Source organism: Falco cherrug, chromosome 1 (assembly GCF_023634085.1).
Source record: "Falco cherrug isolate bFalChe1 chromosome 1, bFalChe1.pri, whole genome shotgun sequence".
Lineage (NCBI taxonomy): Eukaryota > Metazoa > Chordata > Aves > Falconiformes > Falconidae > Falco > Falco cherrug.
Window position 1 is genome coordinate 25,261,925 of NC_073697.1, and position 14,451 is coordinate 25,276,375.

The following is a 14,451-nucleotide window of genomic DNA, read 5'->3' on the forward strand; positions in this document are numbered from 1 at the left end:
TCTTCAGAACTACCATTCACTCTGTATTTGGCTGCCTTTAGGTGGCAGAAATGCCTAGCGAGAAAGACAAGATAGAAAAGGGGGATGGTTTTCTTGAGAATTCCCCCACAACTTGGCACCTCAACAGGGATGAGGCAACGCAGTACACTTCAGTGCTAGACACTGCAAGTTAGATGAATAAAAGCAAGGGACTGCAAGAAGAGAGGATCACATGGTATATACCACTCTCTAGCATCCTCAATTCCTTCACTTCACTGTCAGCTTGTGCCACGGATAGAGAGCACTCAAGAAATTCTTGGTGGTATTTTCACCGTCTCTGCTGAACTGCAGGCAAACGTGCTCTATCCAGGCAGCAGGGCAGCCTGGCACTGCCATTTTGCAGGTCAGACACCTGAATTTTCTTCCCGAAGCAGCAATGAGGCTCTGCTGCGTGGGAGGCTGAGGCAGGAAAAGTGAAGATGCAGCACCAACCCGAGTGCCAGAACCTCCAGGCTTACTCTTTCACAAGTGACAACAGTATGATTTCCTCCTGACTGTTTCCAGGCATTTGCAGTATGTTTTGCATTAACATGATTAATTAAACTTGGGTAACTCCCTACCTCTATAATACATTCTGTACTGATATTAAAAAGAAAATAAATAAAATCCTATATGCTTTAATTTGTCTTAAGTGACTTTCCAGGTTATGAGAAAAGATTAGCTGCTGACAGCAGCCAGCCCTGAGCCAAATCAAAACGTACAACACCGATGCAAAGTGACACTTCATAGGGACTTGAAAGTAGGACAGCCCATTTGGAGGCAATCCGAATGCAGGTTGCACCATCGTCATTAAAACTCTAAACCGAGTAAGCTGTAGTTTTTCAATCAGAATTTACAGGATCAAATAAATAATAAGTCTTAACGCAAAGCGTCGGACAAATCCCAATGACTCTAAGTGTTAACTGGCTATTTCTGCTTTGAAAATTCAGATTTCCCCTCAACAAAGCACCATCGATCCCTGAAAGCCAGAGCTACTCGCAAACAGTCTAGTCTTGGAGAGCCATCAAGACTCTCAGTCTTGCTAGCCTGAACCAAAAAACTACTGAGGATGCAGCGTGGCTGTGCTGAGGAGACAGAGATGGGCCAGCAGCTCACTCCTTCTGGGCTCCCATCGACATTGAGTCCCATCCCAAAGGGGTCCTGTACTGCCTAGCCGCACCACGGGACACTTGGGACCATGGACTCATGGATCTGCGAGTGGACAGACCCACCAGCCGACGCTCTCTTCACCTCCCACCTGTCCTTAATTTTTTCCACAACCTTGAGTAGAGAGAAGAGGGGAAAAAATAATTGAGAGACAGGTAGAGGAGGATGAGGTCACATCAGCTGCACAAGGTTCCCAGGTGCCATGAGAACCAGGCAGACAGCCCGTCCCACACTGAGCACACGGACCTGGGGCTTTGCATGGGGTGCCCAATTCACCCTCTGCCATGCGGTTATCATCTCTCTCCTGCAGTTCCTGTGTGCCTCAAATGTTCCTGACTACAGCAAAGCTGGGAGCATGAAAGAAAGGAAAAAGCTAAAGGACAAAAAGTGATTTTCCAGATTAAGGAATTTTGTCTGATGTACTGTGTAATTTAAAAGACGCATTCCTGTATAGCTTATGGTTTCTGAAATTCAAATACAATCCATTTCTCATGGAAACGACTGGAAATAAAATACAGGATCAGCATACCACTGGAAAAAAAGTCTGTTTGCCAGTTAGGTTTAAATGTACCTAACTGTCTCAATTCCCATTATTCACTGATCACAGTGGAAATCAACCTAAGCCCAGAAGAATGCAGTGCCAGAACTGAAATTGAGACAAGACCTCCAAAATTTAGATAAATACTTGAAATTCTTTTTGGAACAAAACCTCAGTTCAAAACCTGAACCAAAACCTCAGTACTGGAGGTCTAACAACGACTGGAAATAGAATTGCCTGGGGTCTGTTCCCACTGCTACCGCTCCTCTCCTTGAAAAGCTCCAGAGCACACTCCGGCGTGCAGACACTCACACTCAGCAGCACATTGTTAAAAGGCTCATTTCACAACTGTGCAAGCTAAGGAGTATGTGAGACTCCATACCTTTGCACTAACACCCTGGGAGAGGGAACACCAGCTTCCACGTCCTTCCACAACCTTCCTTCCGCAACCTCTTCCATCCCCCAGAGCACTAAATTATCTGTTAGTTTAAATGAAGGCAGATCTCCTGAAACTAAACTGCCTGTGCATGCTCCTAATTACATGAAGCTTCCTGTCTTTACAAAAGAGTCAGAGAGCAAGTACCCCGCGGGCACTAACAAGCACCTTTCACTCCAGTACCCTCATTCATCACAGACACCAACTTTGCTGCTCTACAACATCTTACCTAAGTATATCAGTTCTCAACGTGTTGCTGTCGCTAGGCACACAGCAAGCACCCTGTGCCACCAACAGAATACAAAGAGCCCTCAGCATCAGACAATTTTTTTCCAGCTAAAAGAAAAGGTTGAACACTTCCAATACAGAAGAAAAATGCTATGAAGACATGGTTGGTGCCAGCCAAACAGAGTAGGCATTTCCTCCTTGATTCAGAAACAAAGAAACGAAGACAAAGCATCTGGCCCAGAGCTGATGTGCCATTCTATTCAGATGGCCAGTTTAAGCATCCTGCAATTTCTAACTTCTGTGGGTTTATATTTAAGAAGGGAGGCGCGGATGTATTGGGATGCAGGAAGGCATAAGGCGAGAGCATGCAAGTTCAAGTAATGCCACATCCCTGCACAACTAAAATGCTCCTGGGTGGCAACGGTGCAGGGGTACATGAGGGAATGCTTGCCTGCATACAGATAATTTTTTCCAGAAAAGACACTACTTTGTTGAGCTTACTACTTTTATTTCTATTGCGATAGCAGCGATAATAGTTAAAAAGACTTACCTATTTGGATCTGTTGTTCTTTACCAGCCTGCAGAAGAGAAAAGAAACACATGCACAAAGTTGTTAGTGTCATCGCTACGCAACATGCGACAGCAGAGTGCTTTGAGAAGGCTGAAAAATTACTTGGTCGGTATTGCACCATCTTTTTACATTTCTGCTTTTGGTTTTCAGGGATGGTGTTTCTCCTTAACTGCACAGGCAGCTGTTCCCACCAATGTACTGACAGTGTCTATAAGAAGTTTAACATAAATAGAGCTGCTAAGAAATCCTGATGCTGAACAACCCATTCTATACACCATGATGCTGTGCCAAAAAAAGTTCAGCGGCCCAAGGCAGGCCTCCCCACGGCACGGGGGCACGGCTGCCGACAGCTGCCCGTCCCCTCCGTGCCAGAGGAGGAGAAAGGCAACCGGCCTTGCCCCGCAGCGCAGGGCCCGCAGCCTGGCGCCCGGCCCAGCTCCAGCACGGGGCACCGGGCGAAGCTCCCGGCCGCGGCAGGCCCGGCCGAGGATGCTGCCTGCCCGGTAAAGGCTGCCCGCCCCGCCGGGAGAGCGGACAGCCGGGTAGGGCGTCTGCGGGGTGCGGTAGGGGAAGGAACACGCTCGGGACAAGGAGGGGGGCACGGCGGCGGCTCCCCAGCTGTCAAAGCCCATCTGCAGCCCCCGGCCGGTGCTGCCCGTCCCCCGGGCGACAGCAGAACGGCGGCGGGCGCGTCCCAGCCCCGACAGCCGCGCTCCGGCCGAGCGCCTGGGGGCAGCCCGGGGCCGGCCGGCCGGAGCGGGCAGCGAGGGAGGGGGGGGCAGCCGCGGCAGCTTCCCGGGGCCGCTGGCAGAGGGACCCCGCGGGCAGGGCAGAGGCCCGCGGCTGCTCCCTGCAGGGAGAAGGGAAGGGAAGGGAAGAGGAGGGAGGGGAAGGGAAGGGAGGGAGGTCCGGCCCCCCCGGCCCTCACCTGCCGGCTGGCTGCAGCGCGGACCCCCAGGAGCGCGGCTGCCACTACCCACAGGGGCAGGAGCACCATCACGAGCCGGCCGCCCGGGGACCGCCGCCCAGCCACACCGCACGCTGCCGGCCCCGCTCCTCCTGCCGGGCGCCTTCTCCTTCTTCCTCCTCCTCTTCGCCCCTGCGACGGCGGCGGCGAGTCCCCCCCCGGGGCCGCCCCTGGCAGCGCAGGCTGCGCCCCGCTAGCGCCGGCGCCCCGGGGCCGGGCGGGCGGGCTGGGCAGCGGCGGTGAGGCGGCGAGTCTCCGCGCCGCCTCCTGTTGCTCGCTGCGCCCTGCCTGCGCCGCGCATCCCGACCTGCGCCGCTAATAAAGCCGCACCGGCCCCCGAGCGCGGCTCCGCCTTCGGCCCGGCCCGGCACACCGACGTCAGGGGCCACCACCCTCGGCACGGCACGGCACGGCACGGCACGGCCGCGGGCTGAGGCGGCGGGGGCAGCCCTCGCACCTGAGGCGGCCGGGTGGGGTGGAGGACTGAGGTGGCGGGGGCAGCCCCCGCACCTGAGGTGGTGGGCTGAGGCGGCGAGGGCAGCTCCTGCACCTGAGGCGGGCTGAGACAGGGGGCTGAGGTGGCAGGGGCAGCCCCCGCACCTGAGGTGGCCCGGCCTACCATCAACACGGCCCCTGCATGCACACACAGAAACCCCCTCATCTACTGGCCCCTCAGCGTGCTCAGCCCCCCCACTACTTCTCACCCACGTGCTTGCAACCCACAGGCTTTCTGCAAAGAAAAAACTACTTTCCCGCCATTCACCCCACCAGCCACCTGAGCTTCGAGAAGAGCCCCCAGGCCTGTGACAACATCCCCAAGTTCTCGTTTTTGATCAACCTTGATCAACCCCAGGCAGTGCAGCAAAACCTATGGAGCCCCCCAGGCTCCCACCGGGCCAGAGTCTGGTCACGAAGCCGCCTCTGCCCTCCGGCCTGGGAGCTCGGCGCACAACCAAACCTCTGCTGCACAACAGGCAGCATCACCTAGCCCAGATGGAAACCACAATCCACTCACATAGAGATTGAGGGCAAAACCCCTCAAGAACACGCTTTTGGTCCCTTATATTTGCCTAGAAGATGTTACACAGTTGAGGCAATGCAGTAACAAGTTGGTAATGGATACCACTGGGGTATTCCCAGGGGAGAAACAAAAAGCTTTACAAACACTTTTTGGGAGCCAGAGGTAAAACACTCCTGCGTTTTCACGCTTTAGCAGCATTCGAAGCAAGGACTGAATTTTGTCAGGGTCAGGATCAGCTAGTGTTACGAGAGATGGTGAATACGGGAAACATCTGGATCCCCATTTAAAATGAGACTGTTCTGTTGTACCTTGTGTATTACCACTCCTGTGATCTGTCACAACCAACCAAAATACGTCTCTACACTGGCCTCCATCTAGCACAAACAAGCGGACTGGTGCTACTCAAAAGGGTTTCAGAATGCACGTGCGAAAGCATAAATATAATCATCTTTTCAGTTGAACTGCCTGCCAGAAACCATCATACATCTACAGGAAAAGGAAAATGCTGCTTCTATGAAACCTCAGTTGCAACTACAAGTTGCCTCAGAGCAACGTTTAAGAGGAGACCTCCAGTCTTGATTTTCAGGAGGTGTCTTGAATATTTTAACCATACCAGCCTGTGGAGCAGCCCTGCTGTGTCAGAGAACACAGGTCCCAAACTGTGTTATATTCTCTCACACAAAATAAAAAAAACAAAACACCAAAACCAACCAAAAAAACCCAAAGGACTTTTTCCTGAAACAGTAGGAATGCCTGGATATGTATCCATTATTACAAGCATAACAGCATCGCAGCCTGTTACACTCCACGGACCATAACAGCGGGTAGTTGCATATTGTACAAGAGCTACTTTTTGGAAAGACCAGAATCAGAAAGGCTGAGGTCCTGTAAATTGCTAGCTACGTAATTATATATTAAAAGGTGAGTTAAGGACAGTAAGTCTGCGAAGCCACAGAATCAGAATTGTCAATTCAGAACCGCTAAACTCAGGATGCCAGCCTAAGCTTCCTCTTGTCTGCGCATTAATACACTGACTGGCATTAACTTGGTAACACACCACTTCTCCCACAGGACTTTTCCCTCATCCCATGCACAAAACGGGTACCATTCACTTAATGTGCAGCAATTCCACATTCTGTTAACTTCACTAACTATGTGACCTCAGACTTCACTGCACATTGTTCAAATCCTGAAAACAACAGTGTTGTTTTCCTCGTGGGTTTTTCCATAATACAACATACCTGAGTGCTTTGTAAACCACCCATTTTCTACAGTGGACAGATGGACCAGCACGATCTCTGGTGCTTCATGCAGGCTAATTATAGGTGCAATTCACTATTTGATCTCGATTTCTTCCATTTTATCTAGCTAAGTTTCAAGCCGTGCTCTTTTTGATTTCGCTCTACAATTTTACAAATGTACAAGGTCAGGCTCTCCACCCCGGTCAATACACCAGAAGAGCTGCTTTAAGCAACTCACTGCACATCTCACAGGAACTCTGCAGAAAAAGCCGTTCTGATGGCTCCTTGTCATCCAGGAGCTGCATGGAGCGCTGCTGAACAGAACTTTGAATGGAACATCCAAGTGCAGAAAGCCATAGAATCATTTGTGTTGGAAAAGACCTTTAAGATCATCCGGTCCAACCGTTACACAACAGTTGCAGGGAACCAAACTTCTGGCATTTTTTAATGCTGTTTTTGTGATTTTAGGAACATTCTTTCAATAAGGTTGTGCATGTTGTGTCCTAGATTGAACTTTTCCAAATTAGCTTAGAAAGTTTCTAAACGCCAAAGAAATAAAGATACACAAAAGACAGACCTGGAGGCCAGAGCAGGTACTTTGTTTTGCGGTCTTTGAGAGCAAAGAACCAAGGCTTCACAGAACTGTAAGAGAGCATAAATAAGGTGTTAAAATTGGATGCCTCATCAGCTATTTCTAATATAAGACTCAGTATCTGCAACAAACTTAAAACAAGGCAGTATTTGAAAGTGCAGTTGAAGACATTTCTCATCTCTAACAGACAAATTTGGACATACTAATGTCAAAGAAATCATAGATTTTCCTCTGTGTATTTCAAGTCTGACACACACACACATATTATATATGTATATATGGATGTACATATGTATATGTATCTGTTAAAAGTCTGTTAAGTATTTGCAGTTCTAAAATTATTCTTCCTAATGCTTCATCAGATAGGCTTTCTGCATCTGTGCAGTTTCTGTTGATGCACTAGGCTGACAGCTACAAATATTTTATGAACCCAAGGTTAGGCCCTGAAGCAAAAACCTTAGACACTGAAGTCTAAAAGGTTTTGCACAGGGCCAGATTCTGGAGTGCAAGGATAATACTCATGGGAGTAAGTGCTCAACACTGTGATTAAAATATGGCATTACCTGATTATAAAGGTTCTGGAGCATGGTCTGGATGAAATCTCATGTTCTCTCACAGCAGAAGGGCCTGCAACACAAAACAAGTCCAAAGCAAGTTTTAATTGGAGCAAGAATTCAAACTGAGATACTTTAAAAGAAGACTATTCCCTCTATAAAACCAACAGAAATGAACTACACAGGAGTTTTTGCAATGCTGTTTCATAACAGCTTTCAAATACTAGATTTTTTTTGAGATAAGACCCTAGTAAACTGAACTATAACATCTAGGAATAATATCTACAGTCTAGAAAAATCTCGGTCTTCACCAATCATGTATGCACACATGATTTAATATTCAGTTTTGCAGTGACATTTCCTGATATTTAGGAGTCATTAGAATCTACTGAGTTTCTGATCTACTGTGTTCTTTGCCAGTCTCCATCCTTTCTTAATAGTGGTCAGTTTGGGAAGCATTAATTCTATTCTCTCCAAAACAGACTATCACTAAAAATTAGCCTGTGGTAAAACAAGCTGCCTATTTCAAATGGCAGAGACATCCACTGTGAATGCCTGTTTGAGAAAACCAAACATATTTTCTAAGCATCATGCAGATGGTTGCCTGTTTTCGTAAGAACTGCTGTAGCAGAGGGCCATGGAGGACATCTTTCTTTCTTTAAGAAGGGATAATGCAGTCTGGTTCAGAAAAAGGTACAGGACACTCTAGATATGGTATTTACAGATTAATTTACTTTCTTTGCCACCTCCACAAACCAAAAAGTACATCCCTTGCTTGGGCTTTTTTTTTTCTTTTAATTTGTTTTCTTTTTTCCTTTTAATCTCTTTTAATCTTTATCATTAAAACCACAGGTTGTTATTTACTTCCAGATACCAGCTCTGCTGAAATTTGGCTTTGGTGTCAAAGCCTAACTCCCTTAAATGTTTGATACATTGTGTCTCAGGTTCTCCTTCTCAAAAAAGGAACTAAATATAACCAAATGGCAGGATCCTCCATCAGGCAGGGAGACTGGAGACCTAGATCTTTTTACTGTGAAACCAGAGTATGTGTACATGACCAGATCAGGTTTCCAGCTAACCGTTGGCTTAATGAAAAGTAGAATTTTTTTTCCCTTCCAAGTAATTAGAGATGCAGGAGGCCTATGCTGCGATTATTAAATCTAAGGCAATGTAAATTAGTTTCTCAGCACAGGATACATCTGAAAAGAATGCTTGCGCCTCATTTTTAAAATTTGTTAATATTTGCATTTCAGTAATGGCTGAGGTCCCATTCATGGAGTGGCGCCCCATTGTAGCAGGCATTGTGAGCACACACAATAAAAAGGCAACACACAAAGACCTTTCAGTTGCAGGCCTGTAGTCATACTACAGGAGGAAAAAAAATAACCCCCCAAACAAACAAACAAAGACATCCAAACAAAAAACCCAAACCCAGCCAAACTCCAAAAGCTGGCATATACAAGAAGCAAAGTTTACGTTCCCCAATGGAAACCCATCCCTTTCTGCGTGCCTGTATAGTTAGTCATACACCTATCATCATGCAGCACAGTCCTGGCTGCAGCTGACATGTCTCTTCTGCTCTCCACGCAATTTGTCACAGGTAACAAAGGTGCTGCCAGCAGCTCCAGACCTTCTTGCTACCATCGTGCAGGTGTATTAATATTGCGTTACAATCCAAAACACCACTGCCTCTCTAGCTCCACTGTATGATAACTCAAGTTGTGTATTCCCAAGTTTTGGGGTTTTTTTTTGTATTTCCCAAAGCCACTTTTTTGCTGAGATACCACATTTAACATTTTAGTTTGTATTTGCCATCCAATGGCTTCTGTCATTTGATTTCCAAAACTGCAAGAAATTTTTTTTTATATTACCCTTCTGGTGTGTTTACCACAGCGCTATAAGAAAGGGATTTCGGTACCAAGGTGTCGGACAAGAATTGCCAGACAGCTTATGAAATGCAAGCACTCTGTAAATGAAAATGGCTATAGTTTCTCCTTCATGGTGCACTAAAACTGGGAATATTAAACTGCACAACCATATTTAATTGTTTTAAAGACACTATTAATCCAGTAGATTGTTAAATGAAGAAACATAGTAGACCTATTATTTTTAACAAAGCAGAGTAAGATTTATGGTCAAGATTTAACCACAGGACATAGGAAAATGGAGAGAAAAATGTGAGACATGAAAATTACAGTTGTAAAGTACGTTATGAAAAATAAAAAGTAGTGGAAAGAGGCAGCACTTGTGACTACCATATAATAGATACATTCCATAAAATGGTTCCTATTTTTAGGTGGTTAATTTTGAAACAATGTGTGCCAAATAAAATCCAATTAAAACCACCTCAAATCCTCAAAAGCAATGAATAAACAAATACTCATAAATCATTCTAAAAATAAGATCCAGTAAGACCAGGCTTTTAATGGCCTGTGGTACTGATACAGAAATCAGCGGTTCTTGTGTTGCAAGAAGTTCCTGGAACTGCTGAGGCAGTGACCCTAACACACTGTTACAGATACCAACAGCATCAAAGGCCTATTTAAATGCTTGTACTTACCTTAAGCCTTCAGAAGAAAATAAAGACGGAAAACATCTTTCTCATCCTGCATGGCCAGCGCGTGGTGTGCACATCCTCTGTCTCAAAATTCTAGAGAATTGCCTCTACATGAGGAACAGACTTGAATTATACCTGCACGCTGGAGGTCTGGGAACTGTTGCATGCTATCCACACTTATTTTTGCTAGCATTTTTTCTGGCTGTAAAAATTCCCAATCTACACTTTTATATGTATGGCCCTCTGGACAGTGGGGAGCTGTGCAACCTCCTTTGTATATAGACAGAGAGACAATATACACCTATAGATAACAGGTGAGGCAGAGCACTTGCTGGATGCACATGAATGGCTGCTCACACACACTCTCAATAATTATATTTGACGGGGGGGGGGGGGTGTTGGGTTTTTTTTTTTACTTTCCATTTCCCCTTTTACATTGATTGGGCAAAATGGTACCTTCCGAGGGCTTAAGTAACGCAGAAAATGCTGCCCACTACTGTCTTTGAAGTGGAAATCTGCCCCCAGTTAGGCAAAATGGGACAGATGCTATAACTATTATGACCACAGAGTGGCTTTTCTTTCCATAGCATTTATTGTAAGCTGAAGTGTGACAGCTTGACTGAATTTCTGGAATTGTCAAAGCACACTTTTCTGTTAGGGCAGCCAGCCAGGCCTGAGGAACTGGATTTCAGTAACATTTAATTCCCAGGACTTCATAACCAATGAAGGGCATAAGTAATGGAAGTATGACAAATGTTGCAGTGCTGCTAATGTCCTAAGATAACTGTTCAGGCACAAACATGTATTACTTCTGCAGCAAAGTACTGCCCAACAAGACCTCTGTGAACACACTAGAACACTGGAATTCTAAAGCAAAGGTGATCAGGCACATTTTGCCAAAAGAGCACATAAAACAGTTAGTGGAAAGAACAGGGAATGAACTCCCAGTATATTAGCAGGTAAAATTAAACTTATAGAGTCATTTAGGTCAGAAAAGACCTTTGAGATCATCAAGTCCAACTGTTAACCCAGGACTTCTAAGGCCACCGCTAACCATGTCCCTAAGTGCTGCACCCATGTATTTTTTAAACACCTTCAGGGATGGTGATTTCACCACCTCCCTGGGAAGCCTGTTCCAATGCTTGAAATACTTGTCAGAAGGAAAGCGGGGACAAAGAAGAGAAAGATGCCAGAAGGTTTTAAGTCCCCTGTAAGAATTCTTCTGTGAAAGGCAGTGCCATCCATGTTGGCTTACTCTAGAAGCAAATTTCACTAGGAAATGTTGGGGCTTTAGTGTAATGGCCACAGAAAAGAGATGCACCATGTCGTTTAAAGTCTCCTTCTGGTTGGGAGATTTGCAAACAAACCCTTCAAGTATTTCTTTGAAGAAGTTTGTGGTCAGCTGAAACAACTGTGCCGAACGCATGGCTGACCCTCCCCTAGCGGCTACCCATCAACAAAAGAATTGTTGCCAGTGTGGCAGACAGACATGCACGCCCCACACAACCAGCTGACTGGCTGAAGCTTCTCATTTTCTGCAGACTTTTATTTACTATTTGCGCACATTAGCATAATGTCTGCCTTGAATCAACCTACTCCAAAGCACATGCTACATAAATTTGACCTGTGGCAGCCTAGACAAACTGTTGATTGACAACAAAGACACCATAAAGCCTTCTCATAAAGGCCATGCCCTCCATGAAGCAGCTTGATTCATGAGTAATCCCATAAAGCTATAAAATTAGACAGAATATAATATGAACCAGATTAGCATTGTACCCTGTTGCATGTACACCTCCTGTTGGCTTCACCAGCTGGACCCTTTTCCTTTGTAAATTGTTAACAAGTACTTTGATTTTAGTCCCATTCTTACAGAAATTTTTGGGGAGGGGGATGAATGCAGAGAGATGAAGTGAATATTTTTTCAGTACCCTGGTTCACTGCCTCACGCAAATAAAAGTCTCTGTAAGGAGGGATGGAGGTTGCACACTGAAGCATTCCCTTACCTTTCAAACATCACGAAAATTAACTACCCTGGCTTGACTCTAAACCCAGAAAAGACAAAAGCTGCACCGCAGAAAGGAAAAATGAAATGTAAAAATCCTAATATCCCATTGAAAGAATTTTTCTTAAGCAAGCCAGTGAGAATGTCTGGTTCAGCTCCAGTTTGAAGCTGCCCACTCAAAACGGTTATGATGTTACCCGATTACCTCACGAAATACTTCAAGTTGATCACGTCAGTAGTTTTTGTTACTTCCATTTCCTTGACTCTATTACAAAAGGTTATTCCATATCACAAGATTAAAACCAACAACTGGCGGATGGTTGCCAGCAGTCCCCTTTGTAAGCATTTTTTAACACTGACCACAGTTGGAACCCAAGAGACGCCACTGTTGCTGTAAACCGCCAGTGGCTCAAAGGGCATGTTTACCAGGACCATGTGAAGTTGCAGGCTATGTCCCATCCCCTACACATCAGCTTTGAATTATATGATGTCAGTGTCTATAAAGAAAAGAGGCAAAGAGTTTGTGCCGCTATCGCCACTATCTTTGCATTAAATGCATCTTGCATGACAGCTGATACCTAGCAAAGTACCAAGCAGACGCTCAACCTCGAAGCGCACAAAGCCTTATTTCTGTTATATTATTGAGCTGAAAGACATAAAACCAGCCAAGAGACAAGTGGCCTTTATTAGGAATTTAGGCCATCTAACAATGATTCCTGTGCACTGCCATTGCAGGTCTCTCCCAAGTTAATTAGAATAATTTAAGCTCCAAGTCAAGTTTTAACTCTCTTCTATTAAGTTCCCCACCCAGTTAGGATGGGCAATTCTAACTTAAGGAAGGGAAAAACCCCACCCTTAACCTCCATGCAGACTGAGCATACAAGCGACTCACATAGAGCGAGTGCAGAACTGTGTGTGGTTCTGGGAGGACTGCTGGTGCTTGCGAGGGCCAGCACATTTTCAGTGTCATGCGACTCGGACATCAGTCCCCTCCCTGTGTGATGGTGATGTTGCACAGCTGAACACCTGGATGCACGTGAAAGCTTGTAAGTCTCTACTTAGGATGAAGTCAACCTTCTCATCAGGTGTTTTAAATGCTTTAGGTTACTCTCCATGAAAGGACCACCTGCTTCTTCCTCATGTGCAATACATGGGAGCTGTATTGCTACAGATGCATACACCATCCATCTCACCCAGGTCAGGTGCAAACTGTTCTTATCTGTTACATATATTTGAACTGGGATTCTCCAGAATGAATAATTAAACATAATAAGGAATTAAAATTTCCTTCAGTCCAATATCACAGAAAAAGTACACCATCATGCAAACTGAAGTCAACACCAAGAGCAAAAAGTCAAACTGAGATTCTGCGATGAAGAGCATGCAACACAAAGGAGCTGTCCCTGTGGATGCAATGGCAGGATCAGGATGAGCACTGTTATTTCTGGCCAATCCCAATTCTGCAGGAAAATTATCTGTCACAAATAAACATACCAGAACCACAGTACAAAGTGCTTTCAGTAAATCTTATGGATGCCAACCCACTCAACAGGTCTCACATAAGAGAACGACGGCTGGATCAAAACAAAAAAGAGAAGGAAGTTCCTAGAGCTACTAGCCCATGTTTCCAAGCTGCTAGCACACTTATCTAGGCATAAATTCAGATTTATGAGTAAGTACTCAGATAAAAGAAAGTACTTCAGAAAATATTTGTGGCATACAAGAAACTTCAGTAACTTTATAGGGAGATGCAACCAGAAAGTTGAAATGCTAATATTATTTGTAGATCTGCATGTATTGCATATATAATGCACCTATGCAATAACTTCCTTCTTAACTCTTTTAATTGACAGAAGACATTATTAAGCCTCTGTTGTCAGTATGGAATACATGTGACTAAAGTGGAAATAGATAATTGTTGTTTAGAAAGCTTCACACAGAGACTATAACACCACTGGAACTTCCTAGATGTTGTTACTACAGATACTTGGATAAGACTGCTTAAGTTCAGTGAAGTGAGATGTTAGAGCACTTTACTTTTCAACTGGGGGTGGGGACAGCTCTTTCTGAAACTCATTCTTTTAGCATCATCACCGTTTAGGTATGGAGCGAGTGTTCCTATCCACCGTCTCCAGAAACTGTAACCGTCTATTCGTAGTAATATCAGGCCTTAAGCCAGAAATACTGGCTATACAGTTGGCTGAATTTTGGGATTGCCCCCCTCTTCCCATCCCAAATCTAGGTGGGCTTGTAATAGGGAAAGAAATTACGACTTTTTTTTTGCATCATTGTTGCTTTCATGCCAACTTCCATATTGCACTGGTCCTTACTTGGACCAGATGGTGAAGTCACAATCTAACTCTAGCACTATCAGCTATATTTTATCTAAATAAACAGTTTTATGCACAAAACCACTGAACTCACTGTGTTACATGTTCTGGACTGCACATTGACCCCAATGCACATGGAAGGTAGCACAGGCAGGATTCTTAAAGAAGTTAAAAGAGGTTTGACCTAAGGCTCACAGAAGTGCCATACTTGGATTAGCATTCAAAC

The 14,451-nt window shown here is 45.3% G+C and overlaps 1 protein-coding gene across 3 annotated transcripts in view; it reads right to left on the bottom strand.

Moving 5' to 3' along the window:
* The window catches only part of ADAMTS3 (ADAM metallopeptidase with thrombospondin type 1 motif 3), a 139,441-nt gene extending 132,035 nt beyond the window's left edge, over positions 1 to 7,406 (bottom strand). The window contains exons 1-2 of one of the 3 annotated variants that reach the window (XM_055716158.1): positions 7,343 to 7,406; positions 2,938 to 2,965 (exon numbers count right to left, since the gene is read on the bottom strand). In XM_055716158.1, the coding sequence (XP_055572133.1) occupies positions 2,938 to 2,965; positions 7,343 to 7,366 (52 nt within the window). In that variant the 5' untranslated portion in view covers positions 7,367 to 7,406. Of the gene's footprint in view, positions 1 to 2,937; positions 2,966 to 3,886; positions 4,227 to 7,342 lie in introns of those variants that run through there. The other 2 variants (XM_055716150.1, XM_055716164.1) reach the window with 2 other exon arrangements.
* Positions 7,407 to 14,451: the final 7,045 nt, after the last annotated feature.